The 27400-nt window shown below is 41.7% G+C and overlaps 1 protein-coding gene across 4 annotated transcripts in view; it reads right to left on the reverse strand.

Annotated features, from left to right (window-relative positions):
* Window positions 1-3740: 3740 nt before the first annotated feature.
* TERT (telomerase reverse transcriptase) overlaps window positions 3741-27400 on the reverse strand; it is a 58175-nt gene continuing 34515 nt past the window's right edge. For 2 of the 4 annotated variants that reach the window (XM_019491090.2, XM_019491089.2), the window contains 5 exons: window positions 24271-24397; window positions 23864-23925; window positions 17050-17174; window positions 16360-16497; window positions 3741-4225 (listed from right to left, as the gene is read on the reverse strand). In XM_019491090.2, coding sequence (XP_019346635.1) covers window positions 4122-4225; window positions 16360-16497; window positions 17050-17174; window positions 23864-23925; window positions 24271-24397 — 556 coding nt within the window. In that variant the 3' untranslated portion in view covers window positions 3741-4121. Of the gene's footprint in view, window positions 4226-16359; window positions 16498-17049; window positions 17175-23863; window positions 23926-24270; window positions 24398-27400 lie in introns of those variants that run through there. The other 2 variants (XM_014595193.3, XR_002091351.2) reach the window with 2 other exon arrangements.

A 27400-nucleotide genomic window follows, 5' to 3' on the forward strand; every position in this document is an offset into this window, starting at 1 on the left:
AAGAAAGAGCATGCACGTTGGGCAATGGTTAGCGTCATAATCAGCATTTTGCCATCATGATTTAAAGCTTACATCTTGCCCCCCCCCAGTGCTGTGGGCCACACATCTCTGTCTCCCAGAGCACCCAAGCTGCCTGTGCTCAACTTTGGTGCCAGTCCCTGGCCCCACTGCAATGAGTACTGAAGGGATGTGAAAGAAGCAATGAGAGTTGTGGAGGGGATGGGCATACCACCCAGATCCCCTATGCTGCCCCAAAGCAAATTCAACCTCTTAGCAGGTTGGATCCAGCCTGTGGAACATGGATTCCCAATCCTGAGTTTAAGCAGTTCCTTTGGAGCAGATGTTGTGTGGTAAAGTATGACTTCCTTTCATCTCAATGTATCTGGTTTGTGTGCTTAAGTCTGCACACCTCTGCTTGGAGGAAGCACTCCAGGTTAGGCTTAGCTCCACAGTACAAATTCTGGGTAGTGAATTTTGATATTCTTGAAGGAAGTGGCAGCTATGAGTAGGACACATGGACAACCAGAAGGTGCTGCTTGGGAACACGCCACCGTCACAGTTGTCAGCTCTGTCTTGCCCATTTGTCTCAATGCGCGTCCCCTTCCCTCTCAAATCCCCTATAGGCAACTACAGCTTCCGTGGCAGCATGGCAGCCTTCAAGGTAATTTCACTAAGCATGGGGATTTTAGAGCATATTGAAAATTAACAGATGATCATGTATGCATGAGTTCATAGAGACGTATATCCATAGAAAACCCCCAATCAAACACTCCCAAATTAGCACTGGAGTATCTACACCAGCCCCTCTTGCACCTTTTTGACATTTTCCACATCTGTGGATTTCAAAGCAGTTTATTAAAAAAAATCATCTTGTTCTGGTGGGGGCTGTATCTACAAGACACCTTTAGCCAAATGGGCCCAACGTGCATTAACCCTTCTCCTTTCTCTAGTTTAACTTAGCAGGACTACATTTTTTTTTCACCTGATAAACTCAAAGATTACTGCTTTGATTGAAGTTACCCTCTCAGCATCATGCCAGTCCTTAAAAACAGAGCTGTTTACTGTATGTTTTCTGATGAACACCACCACTTTCAGTCCTGATATAGCACGTATGACTTCCACCCACTTCCACTACATAGAAAACTGGAAAGATACTCTCAAGTCACCTCACCTTCAAAATTCCTTACCTGGAGCATTTCATCTACGCTCTCTTTTTATTCCATGCTCTTTTGGGGGCCAAAGCAGAGAAGAAGAAATTAAGAGGGGCAGGTGATGCTGAGGTAGGGAGAGATCTGAGCTGAACACTAACGAAACTATGGGCAATGGAGTTTGAAAGGGTAGCCCCTTGCAAACATTGCTCAGGCCCTCCCAGCACGCCAAAAGAACTGAAGCACTAATAGGAAATCCTTACCTTTGTTCTGATGTGGTACCTGGCTCAGAAATAGGACTGATTGTCACCAGGTTTGCATGCCTTTGAGCTTTAGCCTGGCACTCAGCATCATATAAATACAGGATGCCACATGGGCAAAAAGGGAAAGGCGTGATCTGCTCGATGTTCCTGGATGCTTCTCCAATTAAAAGGGTCAAGCTGCTCATGATAGGCAAATAGCACCTGGGGAAGGCAGGCTCTCATGGACACACTATCCAGGATGGTTTTATGATGTTCAAAGCCTGAACTGGCGTCAGGACTGGTTTTTGGTAATTCACTCTGAACGGTTGGTCATTCACACCTCGTGGCTGGAAGAGGTCTATGAAGGGATCATTTATGGGAGGAGCAAATACTAACGTGAAAGGGGGAGCTGTGCAGGTTAAGAGGCCAGATATGGAACAATGGTTGCTAACTGCTTTGAAGTTGAGCTTCTCAAATCCAGAATCAGTCTCCTTTTCTTTCTTGGAAACGAAAGTAAAGGCACGTAGAACCCTGTCCCTCCCAGATGGATGGGCACACGTTCCACTCTGCCCAGCGACAACATAAATGACGCTGACTGTTAAAGAATGAACCACTCTTCTACGAATAGATCCTGAAAAGATGCAGGAGGAAGGATTTTGGGGGGGGGGGGGGGGAAGTGTAGCAAATTGACACAACCACTCTTGAAAATGTTGAGACCTATCAGTCAGTAGTAATTCTGGTCTGAGTTGACAGGAAGGTGGCAGTCAGGAGACAAATTTAGGTCAGTAAGCCCCAAAGCACTATGAGCCACTTCGAGATCCTTCTGTGACCGAAAGGTCTCACAGACTGAATCATCAAGACCATCATTATTATAGGGCGTAGTACATTCTAAATTCAGCACAGATAAATCTGGTGATAAGAGAGTGCCCTGTGCAAGGAAATCAGAGATGAGAAAGTTTCCATTTAGACCTGGTCATTGAGTAACCCCTTGATGTTAATTTGGAGCAGTGGGCCAAGTCCCAGTTGACAAAATGCTGATGCATCAACAAGAAGCTGAGCTGGGAGAGTGGTGATGCTGGCTTAAATTTTGTGCCAAGATTAGATGATGATCTGAGGGGCCTGTCAAACAGGAACATGCTATGTTTGATCTTGCACTTCCTTATTCTGGGCTTGAAGAACTGACAAATGTCACACATACCAGGTGTGTAGGACACAGAAGCAATAAGGACACCTCATGTGAGGGATGAAGATGTGAAACAGACTTTTACAAAGGATGACACCTTCGGAAATCCAGTGACTTGGGTGAAGGTATTGTGATAACAGCCGGATGACTTGAACAAAGTCCAAAGGTGGTTGAGTGAAACTGTTCTGCCTAGAGGTTCTGGGCTACAAAATGGCAGTGCTGCAATGCATAGCCACAAAAGAAAATGGGGGAAGAAAAGATATGGGATCCCCCAAAAAGGACTTTGAAGGGAACAACCCCTCCTCCGAGCTGTGGGAAAAAAAAGAAAAGCAGGAGGTAGTGAGGAGGAATAGACTGGAAAGCCAAGGTAAGATGAGGTTAGGCAAATGAGGACCACAAGAGCTAGCTGATAAAGATAATGCTTGACTCAGTGAGGAAATTGAGAAAAACCGGATTGAAGGCATTTGCTCTGCTCTTTATCCTGTAGTAGGAGTGAAGGGAAATTATTGCAGCACAGAATGGGTACTGCTAATGCAGTGATTCTCAACTAGGATGCTGTAGCATCCCAGGGTGTCTTGAGATCCTTTCCAAGGGTGCTGTAGGATGCCATGCAATGTTAGCATGGGTAGGTGTGCAACCATGATTCACAATAAACTCAGAGACTTCATATAGGAATCCAGTGTTAAAAACATTCTGACCTTGTGTGGTCTTCCTGAGTTTCCTACAACAGAAGAACTGCTCTATTACTTTTCAAAAAGAGTGAAAAATAAGAGCAGTCATTTTCTGAGGGGTGCCTTGAGCCTAATGAGGGGTACCCCTGAGTCTTAAAAAGTCTGAGAACCACTATCCTAAGTAAAAAATATCACAGGAACTAAGCAGCATGTGGATGACTGTTCAAAGAATTACTGTTTAAGTCTATGGAATACTTCAGCAACTTCAGTAGGTTCTGACCACCATCAGGCTTATATACCAAAACATGCATGTGGACTCAGTTTAAAAAATTTTGGCCAGATTTGTTTCAACTCTGATACTACTTATGTACTAACCACCCTATCAGTTAGTCATTCTACAGCTACTTAAAGGCACAGGTAGTCTTATACTCATTACAGGACAGACTTAATGCATGTAGCAAATTATTGTGAAATTAGATACCGAGACAAACATCCATTATTTTTGCAATTGTCTAACAATTTAATTATTATTACTATTGCAATCTACAATGAAGAGAGAAAGAACAGTTATGCAGAAAGATAAACTGCAGCAAATGAGAACTACAGATGACAGGTCTACAACTGAGTACAGCAAGTGAAAGTGGGTAGGAGCACATAAAACAGATGTCACGGAAATGTAATGTGGTCTTTAGTCTGTTTTGTTAAAGTACTGCAAGCTAAGAAGCAATTAAGGAAAATGTCAAAAAAGGTTGTTGTAGACACATCAAGGAGCAAACAAGAACAGTCCTTTTGTTAAGGAGCAAAACAAGAACAGTTATTTCTAGCACACAACTTATTTTAATCCTATAAGAATTATGGAAAAAACATATTAGGCCAACTAATCCAAAATGTCCTTGAAGTCTTTGCAGAGGGATGGCTTGGTCACTGCCTTCAGGAGCTGCATAGTAGTCTTTGGGATCTTCCTGAATAGCTTCAATTCACCTACAAAAACAATAAATCACTGCTGAAAGATATTAACCATGACAAAATTTTGCCAAGACGCTGATTTCATGGAATAAAAATTATAGCTGATTTTCAGGATACAAACAATACTGCAATGGAACTGAAAAATTACCAGCAACCTCTATTAAGTTTGTAAAAGTATAGCAAGACATGCCATTCTTATTCTTTTTCCTATAACAGACAGATGATCATCGACAATTAAAGGAATGCAAAAATACCTAAATTAAAAATATTACTGAACTAATGAAAGTTAGGAAACCAAAACTTTTCCTTCTACTCTCTTGTGAAACCTACCTATCCAGCATCCCAGAATTTCAGGATTCTGAAATCAGTACAAGTCTAAATAAGCACTCAGTAAGAAGGTATGTCAGAGAAAACACTGGGGATATGACCACTTTAAAAAGTGCTTAGGTATCTCTTCTTTTGATGATCCATTTGCTCTTACTTTTTACATTTTGTTCCTGAACCTGATTTCTGGAAGACAAAATGTCCTAGACTGGATTTTGTTATGCTAATAAATGACACTCCTAGAGCAAGCGTGAATGGCTTGAGTCACTGAATTAGGCCTGAAAAGCATCTCCTTTATTTAAGCAGCGACAGCCACCTCACCATTTTTGTTGCCCTCCACTGGACTTTCTTCAACTCATCCATATCCTCTCTGTAGTGGGGGGCCAAAACTGAACACAGTACTCCAGATGTGGCCTCATCAGTATTGAATAGAGAGGAATAATCACTTTCCTTGATCTACTGGCAACACACCTAACAAATTCATCCCAGTATGCTGTTAGCCTTCTTGGCGACAAGGACACACTGCTGGATCATATTCAGCTTATTGCCTAATGTAACCCCGAGGTCCTTTTCTGTAGAGTGGCTGCCCAGCCAGTCAGCCTCCAGCCTTTACTGGTGCATGGGATTGTTCCATTCTAAGTGCAGGACTTTGCACTTGTCCTTGTTGAACCTCATGAGATTTCTTTTGGCCCAATCCTCCAATTTGTCGAGGTCTCTCAGAATCCTAACCCTACCCTCCAGCCTATCTACTACTCCTCCCAACTTGGTGTCATCTGCAAAATTCCTGAGTGTGCACTCTATGCCATCTTCCAGGTCACTGATGAAGATATTGAACAAACCCAGCCCCACGACTGACCCCCGGAGAATTCTACTTGATACCAGATGCCAACTAGACATCGAGCTACTGTTTACAACCCTCTGAGCCCGGTGCTTCAGCCAGTTTTCTATCCACCTTACAGTCCATTCATCCAACCCATACTTCCTTAGCTTGCCTGTAAGATTCTTGTGGGAGACCATAACAAAAGCCTTGTTAAAACCAAGGTACATCACATTCACAGAGTCAGTCATCTCATCGTAGAAGGCAATCAGGTTGGTCAGGCATGCCTTGCCCCTGGTGAATCCATGCTGACAGTTCCTAATCTCCTTTTTCTCCTCCAAGTGCTTAGAAATGGATTCCTTCAGGGTCTGCTCCATGATTTTTCCAAAGTGAAGCTGACTGGTCTGTTGTTCTATAGATCCTCCTTCTTCCCTTTCTTAAATATGGGCACTATGTTTCTCCTTTTCCAATCATCTGGGACTTCTCCGATCATCATGAGTTTTCAAAGAAGATGGCCAATGGCTCTGCTATCACATCAGCCAACTCCCTCAGCACCCTCGGGTGCATCCCATCTGGCCCCAGGGACTTGTACATGTCCAGCTTTTCTAAACAGTCCTTAACCTGTTCTTTCAGTGCTGAGGGCTGCTCACCTCCTCCCCAAACTGTGCTGCCCAGTGCAATAGTCTGGGAGCTGATCTTGCCTGTGAAGACTGAAATAAAAAAGGCATTGAGCACCTCAGCCTTTTCTGCACCATCTGTCACAAGGCTCCATTCAGTAAGGGACCCACACTTTCCCTGAGCTTCCTCTCGCTACCGACATACTTGTAGAAACCCTTCTTGTTGCCCTTCACATCCCTTGCTCGCTGCAACTCCAGTAGTGCTTTGGCCTTCCTGACTTCATCCCTGCATGCCTGAGCAATGCTCTTATATTCTTCCCACGTTATTTGTCCAAGTTTCCACTTCTTATATGCTTCCTTTTTGTGATTTAGTTTACTAAAGACTTCCCTGCTAAGCCATGCTGGTCTTCTGCCATATCTGCTAGTCTTCCAGCACATCAGGATGATTTGTTCCTGCACCCTCAGTAAGGTTTCTTTAAAGTACAACCAGTTCTCCTGGACTCCTCTCCCCTTCAGACTGGCTTCCCAGGGGATCCTGCCCATGAGTTCCCTGAGTGAGTCGAAGTCTGCTTTTCTGAAGTCTAATGTCTACAGAAAAGTTCTGTAATACAGTCAGCAGTTTTGAAAAGCAGATGAACCATGAAAAAGTCGAAAGGGTTAAAAAGCATAAAGACTACTGTATTTACTTGAATCCAAGATGAGGTTTCTTCCAGTCAGCATGGGCTGGGGCTCATCTTGGATTCAAGTAGGGCCCATGGGGCAGGCAGTTGCTTAGCTGGCTCTGGCTTTGGCCCCAGGCTCAGGGCTGAAGCCAGAGCTGAGCCCAGAATGGCTTGGCTGGTAGGAAAGGGAGCACAGAAATGGGCAGAGCATGAGGGAACTGCAGGGTGGAGGGAAACCTATTGCCTGCCCTCCTACCTCTTAAGCCCTGTGCCCTACCAGCCCCCGCCCCATCCACTGATCCCTCCCCATCCAGGTGCCCCCTCCCTCTTTACTTTCTGCTCCAGCTCTGATCCCTCCAGCCCTGACCTGGCCTGGCTGGAAGCTGCCCCTGCTTCTCATTGGCCAGGCTGGGCTGTTGGGTGGGGGATGTGGCTGCCCCTGACTGCCCCAGAGGAGTAGAGCTGCAGCAGAAGGTAAGAGGGTGGAAGGTCAGCATGGAGGGGCATGAAGGAACAGGGGGAATAGGCATGGGGGCAAGGGATGAGGGGAAGGCTGTAGTGGAGAGTAGGGCATAGGGGGCAGGCACAAGCATGGAGAGGCAAGTGGCACGAGGGTATGGATGCAGAGGGGATAGGTACAGACATGGGGAAAAAAGGGTCAGGGGAGCAACAGGCAGGGGTCTGGACCTTCATGCCCCTGCTGCTTTCCCTGTCACAGCAGTGGGGGGCTGAATTTAAGACAACCTTCCACTATTTATAATTGTCCATGTATAGAATCTAGTTACTGGGGGGTAGGATCATCTTAAATATAAAGTTATCTTGGATTTGGGTAAATATGATATTTAAAATATAGGAGGAATAAGAGAAATCCTAGCAATTGTCCAGGTCTGTTACTAGATAAAGAGCTGGTAAAACCGTCAATGATGCAGAAAAGCAGAAGTGTTCAATAAATATTTGTTCTGTATTTGGAAAGAAGATGGATGATGTATTCATATCACACAGTTTTCTCCCAGTGCTAATTACAGGCAGGATGTTAAACAGTAACTGGTGAAGTTAAATATTTTTTAACTGTGCAAGATAACTGGATAACTCATATCCAAAAGCCACTGAGGTTGATAGTTAACAAGTCTTGGAATACTGGGAGGCTGAAGATGAGTGAAAAAAGCTAATATTGTGCCAGTGTTTAAATCTGGCTTAGTACTTGCCAGTTAGGTTGAATTTAATTCAAGGGAAATTATGGTAAGTCTGCTATGGGATGCAATACACAAAGAATTAAAAGCATGATACATCAACAAAGTTTTACTGGGAAGTAGGTTTTGTGAAACCTGATATTGTTTTCCAAGGAGATTAACTTTGGATGAGAAACACTAAACTGTGCCAATGTAATGTGCCTGGGGCCAGATCCTATTCCACTTGTTCGGTACCAAAGTTTGATCCACAAACTGCTCAAGTCCCTGAAAAAACACCTATTTTGGCAAATCACCATCTTCTTATCCTTTGGACTAAGTTACAGAAAGCAGTAAGCAGGATGAGGACCCACCTACTTTTTGCATTAACTATTTTTCAAAGATTTGAACTAGGTGGAATAAGGTCACATGCTACTGGGTTAAATAGGAGCTAGCCTTTATGGTGCAACACCTACCAGAATTAGCAGGTCAAGCAATCACAGCACGGAGCACCATATGGGCTAATCTTACATAGAAGGAAGGTAAATTGACTGATACAGAACTCTGTACTGCAGTACCCAAATTAGACTGTTTAAAGTTGACTTAGCTATTTCTGTGTTACATTGCTACCCCCACACATCTGTAAGGCATATGATACAGCACTGCACGACAACCTGCTTAAAACATCAATGCTGCACAAAGTTCAACTATATACATTTAAATGGATTAAATCTTAAAATGCATTTTATTAAAACTAATACGTCTTAACAAGAGTGGATGAACATCTGACTGCCTCAGTAAGTGGGGTATTTCTAATTCAGTAAAAATGTTCTAGCTGACTCACTGCTATTCAATCTTCTTGTCAATTATCTAGAAAAAAATTACAAAAATCACAGAAAGCAGTGTGCATGACATATGCATTGGAGCAATGGTAAATAATAATGACAGGTCAGTTTTTACACAGCCATTTGGAAGCTATTTGACCAAGTGATCATCTGAACATATGTTTAAATACACGTAAACACTATGAAACCAGGAAAAAAGACTGTAGTTTGCGCAGTCAAGAAGGGAGACAGAATCTGGAAAGCAATGCCTCAAAAAAGAAAAAAGAAAAGACAAGACTTTGAAGTTTGATCAATTGAGTTAGACCACCCAGTAAGACTCAGTGGATAATAATTTGCATCCAAGAAAATTTTGCATAAGTTTAACTGAAGGCACGGTTTTTAACAAACACAGCTAATCTAGCATGTACCATGAGAATGATTTTATTTCATTTAAAACTAGGTTTCTTTCAGTTTAGTTTAAGCTAAAATAAGATACCAAGGCTGAAATAAAAATGTCCACACAGAAGCAGCAATGATTTATTGGATTAAAATCTGATTTAATTCCAACTCGTGCAAAAAGCCACAAGAGTAAATGAGATGTTTAGGAATGGGATCAGAACATATAAAATATAAGCAGACAGATGATATATTTACTATATTTAGGTTAGTGAGACAACTACTAAAAATCACTGCCCAGGCCTGGAGTCTGAAAAAGGAAATGAAATATTTGAAAAGGTTCAGAAAAAAAGCTAGAATGATTTGCAGTCTAGAAAACTTGATTTATAGCAAATTAGAGTTATTTATTTAGTGTAACTTAAGAAGTGACTATGGTCCATAAGTTACTAAAAGGGTAGAAGATTTGTCAGCATAAGCCTCTCAAATTGGCCTAACAAAGTTATATGGCTAGAAACTTAAACTAGATAAATACTTACTATAAGACACATTTTTGGAGTGGTGATAATTAGGCATTAGAAAGAATACATCAGAGATACAATGGATTCTCTAATTTGAAGCATAAGGGTGCCTACAGACATTTAGGCAGCCGGCCAGGGAGGCGCAAGCACCAGCCCAGCCCCGCAAAGAAGCATGGGATGTGGGTGGAATCACCTGCACTTAAACCTTACAGGGAACCTAAGGTGCTCTGCTCTAGAGTACCTTCAGCTAATAGCTGTTTTAACGAGGGATAATTTTTAGCATGATTGGCCATTTTAATAGCGCTCTGCAGCCATGAACATGTGTTATGTCATGGCTGTAGAGTGCTTGCAGGGGCCTTATTGCATGAAAAAAGAAATTTGTGTAAGCTCCCTAAATCAAGATTGTGGGTATTTAAAAAATAAAATATCCCCTATTTAAAACAGAAGTTATGAGCTTCACATAAGAATTACAGCACAAAATTCTCTGGCTTATATTATGCAGGCGGTTAGACTACAAGTAAACAGAAATATGTGCCTGGACAATGCAGTACAGATGCTTCTCCCCTTTCCACTGGGGATATACATATATGGCATTACAATTCCTTCACCTGCACCTTTCCAGTCAGACTACATACCTGGATTAAAATTCTGTTTTGCTCCATGAGGTGTTCGTATGGAGACTACATTGGTTATACCAGGAGAAACGGGGTACAGTGATGCCTGTGGTATATTTGAGGAAACAAAACTGGTGGCTAGAGGGTGCAGTGTTGCTGGGGACAACACTGTTTGGATGAAGCAAAAATGAACTGTGCACATCTTGCATTTTGGTCAGGTGTGTGAAAGGCTATCAAAACGGTATGCAGGAGGGATTATTTTTTGAAAGTTAGTTGCAAAAGCCACTGAGGAGAAAAATCAAATTTGATGGAAAGTGTTCAAGAAATAGAGGAGAACTCAATGGCAGAGAAAAAATGACTGGTAACTTGTTAGAATAACTGTGGGTAATAGACTCTGAAGATAAAAAAATGTAAACACAGATAACGTGATGTAGGTAATGCACATTTGTAAAAGGTTTTTGTTTTTATTTTCATCAGAAAAGGAACACTTATACTAAAAAATTACTTTGGCAGGCATTAGTGCCTTCAACCCATCATCATCAAGTTTGTGTACATGAACAGGAAACAGCAGAACAGGTAGAAAAACCTCTACAACCCTTACAGGAGTTAGCATGCAAAAACAATTTAGTTAAGCTGAAGAATGACTATTCTGATGGGACAGGTCATCTAACTTTGAAGTTCCTAGTGTTTCAAGAATAATTTTGCTCTTTAGGCATGGTCCCTGAAGAAAGTCTTATTTTTGATTCTCTCTTCTTTTAAGTCGAAAGAAATGCAGTTATACACAGTTGCCTGACCTGACTGTAAATACATTCTGTCCTGGTGGGAGATGTTTCCCACGGGTATTTCCATTTCAGAGCTACTCTTTTAGAAGTAAAAAAGTTAGCCTTCTTCCTTTAGCTATCTTAGCATGGTAGAGCCCCACAGCAGTCTGAGAGGAATATGGATTTTTTTCCTAATCTCATTATCAACAGAACTGTTACCTAAGATCCCATCACACAGAATTTATCTAGAAGCATATATGCTTTAATTGTACCTTAACTACATCTATAAATACCTCACATTGGAGTCAGATAATTGTGGTGATGATGAGGAAAAAAAAACAACACAGCTTGACAGACGTCAGTATCCATTAAAAAAAAATGTTTTTCTTGTGAATTGGACAAATCTGATGCAACTCTCATTGAGGGACAATGAACATAAAATGTAGGGAGGCTATTTTTAAGAGTCATTTTTCAGAAGAGGACTGCTTTTTAAATTAAACATTTTCTTTTTCTTTTTTTTTTTTACAGGGTTTTTTTTTTAATCATTTAAAAATGCCCTTAGAGAACAGAAAAACAAATATTTCCAACAATTACACACAAGTGGCAGAGTACTACCAACCCCCAAATACCAAAGTATCAGATAGCAAAGTAATTAAAGGTTTTTGTTTTGCACACTTACATGCACTTATCAGCAAAACAAAAAAAATCATTCTGTGAAATGGAATAGTTGATCATCTTGTTGAGCCAAGCAAAAGGCAAAAGGTGAAGAGTATCCTATGCTTTGTGAGTATCAGCTGGCTTGACAGGTGCCATGTGGAAGACATAGAAGAGTACCTTTTAAGCAGACTATTTAGTAGGAGCAATTCTATACTGATTTAATAAAAGTCTCCATTTGGAAATGACTAATTACACTTTAACAGATGACTAAATTCACCAAAGAGTTTTGTGTACATATCAATATGACTCTGGCAGGAATTCAGTGTACTGACTAATAAAGACCACAGCAACAGGTTATCCCAATGACTAACTAACCAGACTTCACTGTATAGCTACAACAATACAACACTTACAGTTGATCTAGTCTTTTCATTATAAAGAAAATTTGATCTAGTCTTTTCATTATAAAGAAAATGTCATCTCTACCTTATACAAGTAGAGATGGGAACAATTTTAACCCCTGCAAAAACAGACAGGGTTCATACTAGTAACCTGGAAATTAAAAGACCCATTAGCAAATGATCTACAGCATGCAGCCCCCTTAATAATGCTACACCTTTAAGAATGAGATTTACTTTCTGAAAAAAGATGCGTGTATTGCACAAGTAGGCTGTTCCACTCCTTTGACTCACAAGCAAAATTTTTGCTTTTAGTGACAAATACTCAATCTTGTCAGCCACACCCTATTCTTAAAGCTCCCATTAACCAAAACATAGGCACATACAACAAATACTAAGTAGGGGTGCACCAATAAAGATTTTTTAGGCTGATACCAACGGCCAATTTTTAACCAGCCATATCGGCCAACATGGATCCAACTGCTGATATGCACCCTGGCAGCTTGGAGAGCAGTGTCCAGCTGGTAAGTTTGTTGGAGGGAAGGGGCATGGAGGGGGCAGCTCAAGGCCCCCATGGTGAGAGAGGGAGTGGGGCTGCAGCAGGGGCTGCACAGCCAGGACAAGGCATGGGACAGAGCCACAGCTCATCTGGGGAGCGCGGGGGGTGGCTCCTGCTACTGTATACACCCCACAGAAGCATGGGGGGCATGTGCCCCCTGAATCTGTACACAGGATGAGGGAAGGCTGCCAACGTGTGGTCTGGGCCAGGGAAGCACTGGCCTCTTCCTGGCTGGGGATGGGCCAGGGCTGCTCTCTGGCCAGGCAGTGCAGGAGGCGGCAGCACTGGGAGCGGGGGATTACGGGGGGGGGGGGGGGGGGGGGCGGCGTGGAGATAGCTACAGGCACCCCAAAATTTGCTCAAACCCTCCTCCCAGTGCCACCGCCACCCACCCTGACCTGCCCAGCCTGAGCACAACCCAGGCCCAGCCCCCCAGCCAGGAAGAGCCCAGCACAGCTTCTGGCCCCGAACATGCAGTGGCACCCACATTCACCCCACACAGATCCAGGGGGCACATGCCCCCTGTTCCTCCCCCAGGGTGTGCACAGTGGCAGGAGCCTCCCCCCACAAAGACCCGCAGCTCTGCCCTGTGCCCTGCCCAGGCTATGCAGCACCTGCCTCTGCCCCACTCCCTCCCTTGCTGCAGGGGCCTTTATCTGCCCACCCCATGCCCTTTTCCTTCCCATAGACTTACCAGCCAGACACTGCTCTCCAAGCTGCCAGGCTGCACACACGCATGCGGCATTTATTAGTGACATTACTGGCCACATCAGTGAAAAAAAAGCCAATCGCTGATAATGTCAATTTTTTCTTGCATCAGTGCTGATACGGTATGGAGTGCCACCTCTAATACTAACACAGTATTCAAAGTAACTTATCAAGACGGTGTGGTGCAATATAAGTCATTTCAACAAATACATTAACTTTACAAGTATTCATGGTTCTTCCTCTTGTTCACTGGGGTTTGAACCTACAAGTTGAATTACCACAGTGCAGACACTTCCTATTCAGCTACAGAAGTAAAAGGGGAAAGCATGCTGGTGAAAGAGTTGAAACTAAAAGTAGCCATGTGATTTCTGGAGGCTCAAGTAGAGTTTTTGGTGCTATAGTAATAAATCAATCATCAGAATAGTCATAACCAATCACTGGGATGAGGAGGACTGCTTGAAATCCAGCACTCACTGATTCTCCAGAATGCTTTTTAGAGGGAGTCTTAATGTCTATGCCATGCAGCTGAGTGAGTTTTGATAGCCCTTCAACAAACCTCGCCAGGGAAGTACTGGAGGATGGGGATGGAAGGAGATGGGCAGGGTAGACTGATCAGTCTAGAGATGCAGATGAAATGGACTGTAGCTGAAGTCCTCCCTCATGGGTATTTTCTTCTTATAGTGCTTCTCCTCTCACTCTATTAACTGGATGAGATTAGGATGGCTGGGCTTGTTTTCTTATTGTGGATAATGTAGTTCTGGAGCCTCTGGTCAAATGAGGTTGCCTAGAATAGGTGCTTACACCTTCAGGGAGACCAGCATGGCTATGGCTAATACAGAACACACAGAAGACACATTATCAGGTATCAGGAAGCACCAGCTCCACATGAATCCAACAATCTACTCCCCTGAAGGGAGTACTCACTGTGTTCCCTGACTAACTTCCATTTGGCCACTCAATTGCATGATGGCATGTGTTCAGGACAGAAGGCTCTGCCATGGAGCTCGCAGATAGGAAAAACTTCTTCTAACAGTAAAAGCAACACCTCTGGTATGCTCTAATTTAGTAACAATACTCAGGGAAGTTTCATGGCTATTGTAGCTACACTTAATCCTGCAAGTGGACTAAAGGGTCTGTTGCTGGCATGCAGTAAAACAGTAAGTGGGTAATGTGTGCCGAAAGCCTTAGTATGGTAACAGTGTCCACTGAAGACTTCAATGGCACCAGTGCAACTGATAAAGGGGGCATGTGCCAAGCAGTACAGGAACTTAGTGGCAGGCTTGGAAACTGCCTGTGTCTTGGACTGGGAGTTTCTCAGAAGCCCCATCTGAACTGGAGGCGACTTGCACTATCTGAGGAGAAAGACTTCAGCTTTGGTGCTCTTGCCCTCAGGGTCCTTTGAAAAGTACCTTACAGATGGATCAGGGTGCCAGCACACAGCTTTTACCCAAACACAATATACTGTAGGCATGGTCACCATTAACATGGATGGCTGCACCACAGGATGAGCAGTGCTTGAAGTTTGGCTACTGCGGTTCTGCACCTAGGCATAGGCCTTTTTATATACAAGGTGAGACTCATGTACAGATGTGTCTGAACCAAAAGAAGCTTCCTGAACTGAAAGAAACTCTTATATCTAGGCTTCCCTGAAAAAGGGAATGCCAATGGACACTGCCATTCAGAAGAACCACTCCCATGTGTGCATATTCACCATAAGAGGGATCTGTGTGGACAATCACTCAAGGAGTAACTCAGAACATCTTCAAGCACCCATCAGTACCCATCAATAAAATGAAAATGTTCATTGGTCCCTGCCATATCATACTATTCTTACAATAAACATCCAGTTTCCTGTTTGGCGGCAGAAAAACAAAACTTATTCCTGTCCATAAATTTTAAAGACAAGGTAACTGCAACATTATGAAGGATTAGAATGTTCAGTGACAAAATTTGTGAAGTCTACTTAAAAAAAATTACACAATTCAAGTTCCCACCTCTCTTCTGGATTTGTAGCTTTTATATCATGTTTTGGCTTGTCTAGCTGAAAATGACAGGGCTAGTTAGGAAAAGTTTGGGAAATACCATAAGTTCTCTCAATATAGTAAAAATTAGGAACAAACGAAAACAAAAGAAAACAATGAAAGCAGTTTCCCAGAAACCAAGAGAAACAATTGTACCCAAGTCCAAAAGAGAAACAATGACAAACGGACATTTGTTTCTGTTATATAGCAAAAGTCTATGTGTATATTACGTTATCTAACAAGAAAGTTATTCTAATCCTGTCATAAAAATATTATTCAAATACTTCATATTACAGTATAGGGAATGGGAGTAATCAGTCAGCAAGCTATTTTTTTTTAACTCATCACATAAATTAGTTTGCTTTGGTCCTCCTAGTCTGTGCTGACCCTTGGTACATCTTTTTAAATAGCTTTAAAAGAAACTGCACATAATTTTAGATAGGTTAATTGCAGAGTTTGAGGAAGAATTTCTGCTTTTATCTGAATGGTTAATTTGGGGGATTCACAGAAAAATCTTAATGTTACTTAATTTTTTGTTGGTTTAAATTCCATCATTTTACAGAAAAGGGTGTAGGGGAGAGAGAGTAAAAATAATTAATCTAAAAAAACCCTAAAGAACGTTGCTATCATCAATCCAGTTGGGTAAATGCCTCATTGATAATTTTTTCTGTTAAAATTAGTGGTTCTTGCTGTCAGTATTTTGCCAAATATCTACACTGTGGGTAGAAGATATAGGAGGTGCTTGTTATGCACAGTGTGGGGGCAGTAATATGAAGGAGCATTCAGATCTCATCTCATTTAATAGGTTGAGAATTTCTAGACTAATATTCAAGCTCACAGATGTTACAAGACTAATCTGCAGACATTAGTCATAAGTGTCAGCTAATGGCAACGGCAGCTCTTTTAAATACAGCAATGCTGCATATGCCACTGTAGTTTGCATATGTAAAAGTGACTTGAATAATTAACTCATATGTACAGCAACAAATTATCTGTAGACAAGAGCAATTCATGATCAGAAAATGGTTTCTAGATGTATTTACATTGTGTTTTATCAGATATAACTATACTTCAAAAGTTTTACTTGTGATATTACTATGAACTTACACATTTGTAGGGGTCTCAGAAGGCACTTGTAAATAACTTTGTGCTTTGACAGCTTGCGAATAAAGGCATGGTAGCAGAGCCATTCTGCTGCTTCAGAAGGAAATGGGTTGGAAGCACCTTTGGCTTCTAAATCACTTCCTGAAGATAAAACATATGTAAAATTTTACCTACGGTTGATTAACATCTGAAAGCCTGCCCTCTGCCCCTACCCCATCACCTTAATGCACAAGCATATCAAATACAAGTGGATTAAGTCTCATAAAACCCAGGAAAGCAAGGGACCTGCATTTCCATTTCACAGAAGACAGAATGATAGACAGGCACATTACATAAATGGTCTGAAGTCAGTGAAGCACAGGGCAAAGTAAGGATCTAAACCTATTTACAAACATGTAACCACAAGATCATTATCAGTCAATCATGAATAAAATTATGTTGGGAGTTGGTGGGAAACATGACTTAGAGAGATTATAAACAAAAATATTTAATTGCTGAAAAGAAAAAGTTTAAAACATGTCCCCTCTCCACCCTCCCGCACACTGAACATGCTCCTCACCATGAGATTTTTTATAGTAGATAAAAGCTCAAGAACAACTGGAAGCTTTGGATCTGGCTGGCTGGCACTGCAGATAAAGCTTTCCTTTTAAAGAGGAACGTTGTGTTATTTCATCACCACTTAACCTGTCATACCTGAATTTTTTACTTTCAATGCAGAATAGCAGCATGATGCAGTATCTGATATAATCCTTAGAAAAAAGCAGGGGTTGTTTCTAACTTGCTGATTAAATGGAAGCTGAAGAACACATGCATGGAACCTATTAAATACAATTTAAATAGTTTAGTTGGCTGTAAGTCAAAATACACTTTAAAACATTATAACTATGACCAGAGACCTAGGACATTATGCAGTATCCACAAATCACCCTATTTCATCAGAAACTTGGGGCCTTCTTTGAAAAAGTAAACACTTGAGCATGAAACACTTGTCAGTAACAAAACCACTTTACCACCACAGACTGAACCCTGTCTCCTGCAATACCCTTCACAGGGTTACATATTTAGAACTAGCTGTCCGTCTTCCATGTTGCAGAATGCCCCCTTGACGGCCCAAAGCATCACAAACTGGTCCAATGTTTTGTTGTAATGTGAAGTATTCCAAATTTAAATGACTTGCACCCAAATCAAGAAGCAGAAGAGTCGGAATGCATTGTCAGAGCTGGCCCCTGCAAGCTGGTTTCTGAGGTTTTTCAGAGCCACCATCAGGGCCTGGTCCAGCAGGAAATGGGCCAGGGAGATCATGCTCTCCTTTGGCCACTCAGTAAGGGTTAGAGAAGATGCGCACAGGCTCACTGAAGTCCAAGTCTAGCATGCCAAAGAGGGCACTGAGGACAGAGAGATGCTTACAGACAGACAAACCACTCCTCAAATGACCTCATTCCCAGATTAATGTATTTTCCTAACATGCCAAATACCCTCAAGGGCCACGTTCACATGAGCACGGACATTTGTCCCTGAGGAACAACCATGACATGCACCCTCTGGTGCATGGCAGGTTACCTTGGGTGGGGTAGGGGAAGCCAGAGTCACCAACTGTGCTTACCCCAGCAGCCTTACCTGGGATCCTGGGGGCCTTGGGGAGCTGCAGCTGTGAGTGTGGCTTTGGCCAGCTAAGCTCTGGTTTTGGCTGGCATGTGCTGCCACCATGTGTGTTGCCCCGCTTTTTTTTTGACATGGGGTCAAGATGTGCAACTTGTTTTGGGAAGGCAAAAGGTAGAAAGATTTTCCCAGAGTCATGGTTGACCCTGAGACAGAATAACAAAGAGACTGCAGCAAGCGTGGCATCTGAGGAGACAGTCTTGGTGATGCAGCAGGAACTTTCTGGTGTGACAGGACAGCAACAAGGCTAGGCCCCAGATCCTTGCAAGGGCACTAATAAAACTGTTACTTCTTTACTGTAAATAGTTCTTTATATATAAAGTTCCTGTCAATAATGAAGTGTTGCTTCCATACCACAAGCCTCATCAAGATACTATGGACTGCATGCAGCCGCTCACTCAGCCAACTTATTGGCTCTTAGGGATGTAAATACTGTTAAGAAAAATATCCGTTTAACCCACTCTAATTATATTGGTTAAACAGTTAACTGATAATACAGCAGCTTAGACATGACTGCTACTGGAAGGTGATCCCCAGGCCCTTCGTGGGGCAGTGGTGGTAGGTGGTAGCAAGCCCAGCCAGACATCAAAGCCCACATAAAGCCCTGTGCTGGGGCACCTGTGAATGAGCAGCCTGCTATTTTCCTCTTAAGCTTGCAGGAGAGGGGGGTATTAGTCTCCACTCACCCCTCCCCACCCTCCTTGCTCTTCTCTCCATCCCTTCTACCTGTCCTGCAGGCTTCCTGTTACTGCTGGGGCACCTTGTGGCTTCCCTTTCTCCCCATACCTGCCAAACTGTGCCCAGCCCCACGCTACACAATAACCAGTAAGTTAAACGGTTAACACTGGGCTTATCAGTTAAACGATTAATTTAACCTTTCACTGGCCAAAAGCTACAGCTTCATCAGCAGCTGTGGGAGGACTAACAGTGGCAACTTCCCCTGCTGTTTGCAGGGCCATGGAGAAGTGCAGTCACGAGTCATAGTACAAGCTTGCTCTATTCCCCGTGCTTCTATTTCAGTGAAGTAAACACAGGTCTCCCTGCTTATGGTCTCCCTAATTCTGGGGCGTTGATTTTAGGAGAAAGCATGTGTGTGATACGAGAGTAAACACTGTTTTTATATTTTTCACTTACTAATAGAAAATTTGGTCTATGAAATCATGTCTTTGAATTCTGTCCAAAAGTAAGTACAGGGCAGGCAGCTTGTGCGATAGGCTCCTTTCGGCCAAAACTACCAACTGGACAGCAAGCCATACTGTCATGCATTTGAGTCATATTCAAGGTTACTCTCAGGCTCAATACATTTTAAAAATATAATATGGAGCTTATGCACGTATAGGTCACTGTGGATAGGTTAGGTTAAAGTCAGAAGAAAATCTGCACTGCCTTCTTGTCAAAAGCAAAAGGAAGATTTTTGGTCACCAACATTACCTGAGAATTTGGGAGCAACTAACAAAAAAACCATGATTGTCATATTTATACAAAGGAGAAGGTAACCTCCTTAATGATTTGACAGATACCATCCTTGTAATATTCTCAGCATCCCTTAGCTCATCCCAACTGAGCTTTATCTAAATCATTTTTACCCAAAGCACAAATCTTAGTGAGGCTTGGAGAAAACAAAACCAAATACAGACTGGGGAATGATTAGCTAGGCTGCAACACTGCAGAGAAGGACCTGGAGTTTTAGTGGACTATAAGATAAATATGAGCCAACAGTGTGCTCTTGTTGCAAAAAAACAAGCCAACAGCAGCATACTGGATTGTATCAACAGGAGTGTCATTTGCAAATCAAGGTAAGTGATTCTTCCATTCTACTCAGCACTGGTGAGGCCTCACCTGGAGTACTGTGTCTCATTTTGGGTCCCACACTTCAAAAAAGATGTGTACAGATTAGAGAGAGTCTAGCACAGACCAATAAACATGATTAGGGGCCTGGAAGGGAAGACTTACAAGGAAAAGCTGAATAAAACTAGGGGTATTTAGTCTGAAGAGGAGAAGCCTGATGGGGGAATTGATAATAGTCTTATACAGAGGATGGAGATGAGCTTTTCTCTGGGGCTGTAGGGCGCAAGGCTAGGAACAATGGCCTCAAGCTGCAGTAAAACAAATTTAGATTGGAGACTAGGAGGAACTTTCTGACTATGAGCGTGATCAAGCATTGGAGCAGTCTACCTGGAGAAATTGTGGAATCTCTCTCTTTGGAAATTTTCAAGAGCAGGTTAGGCAAACACTTGGCCAGGATGGTTTAGCCGGGAATGGTTCGGCTTTGAGCAGGGAACTGGACTAGATGATCTTGTGAGGTCCCTTCCAGTCCTACTTTCCTATGAAATATCACCTTAGTTTGATTAGTATGAATCAGTGGCTTTTATCCTCCTACTGACAACAATACAACCCACATTATCCTAGTTGCATTTCAAACTTATTAAGAAGGAAAGGTGATAGAATTTATCTTTGTGGAACAATGAAGAAACCTGATCCTGGGGCAGAAAAGTAATTGTCCGCTGCTCTCTGGGATCTCTTTCAAAAAGACAGCAGAGCCACTCAACTGTAACGCCTCTCAATCCCAGCCAGCATCTGGAAATCATTCAACCATACTGCCATGGTTAGTGATTTCACAAGCTGCTGCCTCTAGGAAAAAAAACCCTCAACATGTGCAGCCTAACATAACTTGTTACTACAAAGGCTCCAAAGACTCATAACAAGGAAAAATGGAAATCAGGGAAATGCCAAGTGTCCATCTGAGAACAAAGCTGCTTCACCCCTACCTTCTTAATAACTTTATATCAAGGAAGAAGTATATATAGAGAGATTTTGGCAGGACTGGAATTATTTGTACATTATGAGTTTCACCGTGAAAAAGGAAATAAACTTGTGCATCAAGGAAAAACAGAGGAGAGGGGAGTGGAAGGTAGAAACAGATACACAATTCCAGGGAAGGGGATGGGGCTCCCCCAGAAGAGCGCTGTCAGTCTTATTTCTGCCTGCTCCGGCAGTAGCATAGCATATGCTGTGACAGTGCAGGCCTGGCCTTAGGAATGTCCAAGCCCTTGGCAGGCTGAATGGACTTGCCTAAGGAACAAAAGTGAAAGAAGTGAGACTTTTGCAACCTGCACGTTAGCAAAGGCTGAACAAAATTTCATAGAAGAAAAGGCCTGCTGTAATGTAAAGGGTGGGAGAGTTTCTCAAAGAAAAGGAGGCAAAAATCCTTTTTAATGGAAAAAGTGTCAGGCAGCTTAAATATAAAGGTTACTTCCAGGTCCCCCTGCAATACATAGATGAATTTGCTTCTTTTCCATTGATCCATGATATTGTGTTAAATGTTGATCCTGTTTAAAACACAGTGCTTAACTAGACTGCATTACAATGAAGTTTCCATAACAGCAGTGAAGTACTTTACTCATTAATTTAAGCAATGAGGATTGAAGCGAAAATATCCCTCCTACTTCCACAGTCCCCTGATCTATGGCAGCTCCCAGATGTTATGTAAGTTATTATTATACCACCAGCAATTTATTATTTGCACATCAGTAGAGAAACTCACAAGAAGAAGGGAGCAATAAGATTAGGACAAGTTCTGAAGGCCACCAAGGCTTTGGTAAGTAAAAGTGAAAGTTGAGATGAACTCAATTACAATACTTAACATGTGTGAATTACAAAGTTGATGTGAAAGGAAGAACACACAAAAATAAAGGCAATAAATAAATTTCACTTCATAAAAAAGGATGATGAGCATATGCAGGTATCACTGAGTGGTCTTCCAGCTTCACCAAAACATACAATAACTAAAGCTGATACACAACCACAAGCTGTTCAGAGGCATAGTTTGCCCAATAACTTAGTGAAGTGCAGTATACTGCCACTGACTTTTAGCGCAGGAAAGAAGAATTCTTGAAAGCTAATTACCCCTCTCTCTTTTTTATTTCCCCCTTATTTAAATTAATAGTCCTTGTAGGGCAATATATGACAAAGTACAACAGAAATACACCATGGTCTCACTAAATTCTAGAAGCAAGCATGAATGCCAAGTGCAGTGGTCCAACACACCCAACTAAATGATAGGGTGGAATCATACAAATGTTGTATTAAAACAAACAAACAAACAAACAAACCCCACCCCTCCGGCCATATCATTATCTGATTAGCCCTGGAAAATAAAAGCACCTGATCTCAGCCATGAAAGGATCACATGGATCTGCCAGGAAAGAACAAACCAATATGGCAATTTCTGACAACTTTTAAACTTTTAGAAATCCTGTTTCTAGATCCATAAGTCAGAGTGAAAAGAGATAGCTGTTGTTGTTTTTTTTTCTTTGCAATGAATTTTTTTTTCAAAAATCCTGGATTATATGCCATAGTTTTTCAGCTATAAATTTTATGTTTTGGGAATACAATGCATTTATCATCATGCCACTTCCCACTTACAGCCACCCGAAATGGAATAGGTCTGGTGGTGAGAACCATGAAGACTGGCAGCAGAACTGGACACATACACAAAAAAGGACTCAGTTTATCAGAATTACAAGGAGATGGTATAAACGGTCCCACCAAATGGCATTTGCAAAGAGACTTCTGTACTCTAGTGAGGCAGCATGATACAGGCAGTCCTCGCACTTACGGCAGGTTGTGTTACTGGAAAAGGTGCTGTAAGTTGAAACAATGCAAGTTGAGTCTGATCTTCCCATAGAAACAATGTTATAATAGGGGGTGACGTTCCTGACCAAGGGCCTGATGCCCAACTTTTTATAGAAATGATCATAAACACCATATTTAAATCAACTATAAATGATATACACTGTACAGTACAAAGCTTTCTAAAGTGTACTGTATATAAATCAATTAAACAGGGCAATACAGTAATTAATCACATAACATTTTATTTAATCAGAAGGTGAAGGAACACCTTCATCAGGGTCATGGAATTCAGAAGGGCTTCTTTGGGGAGACTGAGGGCCACTTGATGGTTTTTTGAGAAGCTGATCCAGGGATGTTTGTTTTGCTGCCCTCTTTTTCTCATTGTAAATTTCCCTGTAGTGCCGTAAGTGCGAGGATCCAGCGCCGTAAGTAATAACATGGGTGTAAATGGTGGAGCGCCGCAAGTGTGAAACGCTGTAAGTCGAGGACTGCCTGTACTACCTTGTCCCCCATTCTTGAAGTTTTGGCCTTTCCTTCCCATTGCCCTCAACTTGCCCCACCCCGTATGCAAGGGTGAAGACCAACGTTCAATGCATCAGGATTAAAAGTCCTTTTTTCAGCTGGCTGTCAATTATTAATCATTTCCATTCACCCTTGAACAAAATCAAAACTTCATCATCAGCAAATGTTTGCAGAGAACAACTATACCTGATTACTTATAAAGTAATTAAGAAATTATCAGCAGTAAAGAATCTGCAGTTAACTTGGAAGAATTAAACCTTGGTCAGAGAAAAAGAATACAAGTCAAAGTCCTGGTAGTTCTTCAAAAGACATAGCGTTCTCAACACAATCAGGTTAATGACTGATATGTTTTCTGGTATTCCTAATGGAGCAAAGCAGTATTCCATTCCAGATTCCTTCTTCTCTGGGACATTTATAGACACTTAAAACTTTAAAAATCATAATGATTTTCCCCTTGACTTGCTTCAAGCATAGTCTAACTATACACTCCAGTATAATGGCACCTCCTTTATCATACATTTTACAAGGACGGAAATATTTTTAAGAAAAACTTTAGAAAGAATTATATCACTCACTGCAAAATCTATAATTGTAAACTCTTGTGGTATATTTTTCTCAACCTACAGCAACTTCTTTTAGCATGAAAACAGTCCTGAAAGATATGGAGTTAGTGCAGAAGTTGAAGGCATACCTGTAGGCCTGCAGCAAAAATATCTTATAAACGTTCATGAAAACTGTTCTAAGGCTGTTGATCTGGAATAAAACAAAAAACAAAACAGAACAAAAAAATAAGTAAATCTGTACTGGTATGCCCTACAGAGTGTTCCCAAAAATGTGTACTTCATTAAAATTCTGCAACTTAAAATCAGGTACCAGGGAAATAAGATTTTATACCATCCTTTAAAGATTCCTGATATCACATAAGCATGTATTACTGTAAAGACTCAGTTCTACTAACTTCTGAGCATGACGAAGCCACTTTCCAGCTACACACAGCATCTTCTTGAATTAGTCATTAGCACCAAAACTAAAGACAATTAGAAGTGCTTTTGAACCATGAATCAAAATATTCATACACACCTATTTTTAAATTCTCACCTGTAAATCCAGAAATAAACTATGACATTTGAGCTTCAGAACTGTGTTCAGTTTGGATTTCATATTTTTCCCTGCTGTTCTGCTTGAATTGAAGACAAGACTTGACCTGATAGAAGTAGATGCATAACTGCAAAGAAAAGAGGTAAGGCATTAACAAAATGGTTTTAACACATTATGTGACCTCATAATCCTTTTTTACCAGTTTATTAGTCACATAAATTGCAAGCAACAGATTAAACTACTCAGAACACTTTTTTTTCCCTTTGGTATAGCAGCCCTTCTCATCTCCCTTACATCCTCCGACTATCATGGTCATTTTGCCTGTCTACTCATCCTGTATTAGGTTGTATTATTTAGTACTATTTCAAGTGTGAGTTGAGGTCCCAAGGCAGGGACTCACCTTCTAGTGGGAGTATTTCTAGGTGGGCTCTCTGAGACCTATTCTTGAGATTTAATATAATTATTGACAAAGGCTTTAGCTGTTTTTTTCCTCCATGCACCAATAGATTGCAGGTCACACTTTCACACACACACACCCGCACGCACACAAAATCAAGGAAGTGTTAAACAGTCTAAGAGATTACTAATACAGAATACACCAAATAAGGCAAAATATAACAATATATATCTATGAACAAAGAATGCAGGCCATACTTTGAACACAGACTGTAATGGATATATAAACGGGAAGATCCAGCAGAAGCAACAAGCTTACGTTATCTCTGTATATGGAATTAGGTGGAATACTGTGATATACTATAGTGTCTGTACCTCTGAAAAGATTGACAAAAATGCAAGTGGTTCAGAAAACCATTATGAAGAGTCCTGAGATCTAAAAACCCTACCTTTATAGCGAGATGCTTTATATAGATTAAGCTTTAAGCTTAATCAAAAGAGAAGGTTAAAAAGGTGTTGATCAATGTCTACATATACCATTATGAGGAGATTTCTGATGGCAGAGGGGTAATTAATCTAGCAAAGGCATAGCAAGATCAAATATCTATATCTGAGCACTGCCCAGTGCTCTGAACCTAGAAATAAGGTGAAACTCTTAACTGGGCTTTAATTCATTATTGTACCAATTTACCAAGGGATGTAATAATTCTCAGTGAATTAAAATCTTAATTCAAAATTAGATGTCTTTTAAAAAGATATGCTGGAGAAGAACCTGAAACAAGCTTATTACAACAACTAATAGCCCTAAAATCCCACCTGCTTAAGCAAAGCATACATATCAAGGAAACTCACGTGTAGCACCCTAATGTTCCGACGCTTCCATCAAGTGGACTCATAACTATCAAGAATATAAGACTAGAAGGGATGTCCTAGATCCACTGAGTCTGGCCCCCTGTGATCACAATGTTTAATCACTTCCATAAACTGATCAAGCTCCATTTTAAAAGCAGTTCTAATTTTGCCCACACTTGCTCCCTGAAAAGCTGTTACAGAACTTCACTGTTTTGATGGTTAGGACCCTCCTCTAATTTCCAGCTTGAATTAATTTCAAATTCACCCATCTATTCTTATAACAACATTGTCATTTAACTTAAATAACTCTTCTCCTGCTGTTTGCTCTTCTGTCCCCCTGTACTTACTGAGAGAAATCATTTCTTTGTTTGCTTTCCTAAGATTTCAGTGCAACTGTGCAGATTCTCAGCAAGGTAAAGGAGCCCACAGTAAATTCTGCTGTGGCTAGATTGCCTTTAGTATCATCAAGTTTAGGCTTAGGCTTGAGTATCTCTCCACCACTCTGTGGTTTATACTACACACGTACCCTGAAAGAATATTACTGAAGCTGATAAGATGTTTAGTTTCACAGCTCATGCAAATTTAATCCAGCTGCACAATCTGTTCAGTCCTTGGCCTTTTTGTTAAGCAGGTGAGCTAGACACCAAATAACTCAATTTGTGGACATGGAGTTGTTGTAGTGTCCAACACATCTGCCCCATAGAAACTGAACTAAGTACTGGAAACCATGTGACCATCAGACGATAACAGCTGACACAACCTATAGTGTGGCTGAAATAACAGAGACTTGGTGGGATAGCTCGTATGATGGGAGCACTGCCATGGATGGGTACAAACTGTTTGGGAAGGACAGGTAGGAAAGAGGAGGAGGAGTTGCGCTATATGTAAAAGAGCTGTATGATTCCTCAGAGCTCCAATATGAAATGGGAGATACGCCTGTTGAAGGTCAGAAGGGAGAACAACAAAGGTGATGTTGCGATGGGCGTCTGCTATAGACCACCAGAATGAGATAGATGAGCCCTTCTTCAGACAACTACTGGAAGTTTCCAGATCACAGGCCCTGGTTCTCATGGGGGGGTTTCGATCCCCCTGACATTTGCTGGGAGGGCAATACACCAGTGCACAGGAAATCCAGGAAGTTTTTAAAGACCATTGGAGACAACTTCATGGTACAAGTATTGGAGAGACCAACTAGGGGCCATGCTCTTCTTGACCTACTGCTGAAATACTCAATGCCTTTACCTCAGTCTTCACAGGCAAGGTCAGCTCTCAGACTACTGCATCACACAGCATAGTTTGGGGAGAAGATGAGCAGCCCTCAGTGGTAAAAGAACAGGTCAGGGACTATTTAGAAAAAAACTGAACATGTACAAGTCCACTGGGGTGCATGCAATGCATCCAAGGGTGGTGAGGTAGTTGGCTCACGTGACTGCAGAGCCACTGGCCACTATCTCTGAAAACTTGTGGCGATCAGAGGAGGTTCCAGACGATTGGAAAAGGGCATACATAGTGTGCCCATGTTTAAGAAAGGGAAAAAAAGAGTATCCAGGAAACTATGTATCAGTCAGACTCACCTTGGTCCCAGGAAAAAATCATGGAGCAGGTCCTCAAATAATCCATTTCCAAGCATTTGGAGGTGAAGAAAGTGCTTAGGAACAGTCAGCATGGATTCATCAAGAGCAAGTCATGCCTGACCAACCTGACTGCCTTCTATGATGAGATGACTGGCTCTGTGGATGAGGGGAAAGCAGTGGACATGACATACCTTGACTTTAGCAAGGCTTTTGATACCATCTCCTACAGCATTCTTGCAAGCAAGCTGAGGAAATATGAGTTGGTTGGATGAATGTACTGTAAGGTGGACAGAAATCTAGTTGGATCA

The sequence above is a fragment of the Alligator mississippiensis genome, chromosome 3 (genome assembly GCF_030867095.1).
Source record: "Alligator mississippiensis isolate rAllMis1 chromosome 3, rAllMis1, whole genome shotgun sequence".
NCBI lineage: Eukaryota > Metazoa > Chordata > Crocodylia > Alligatoridae > Alligator > Alligator mississippiensis.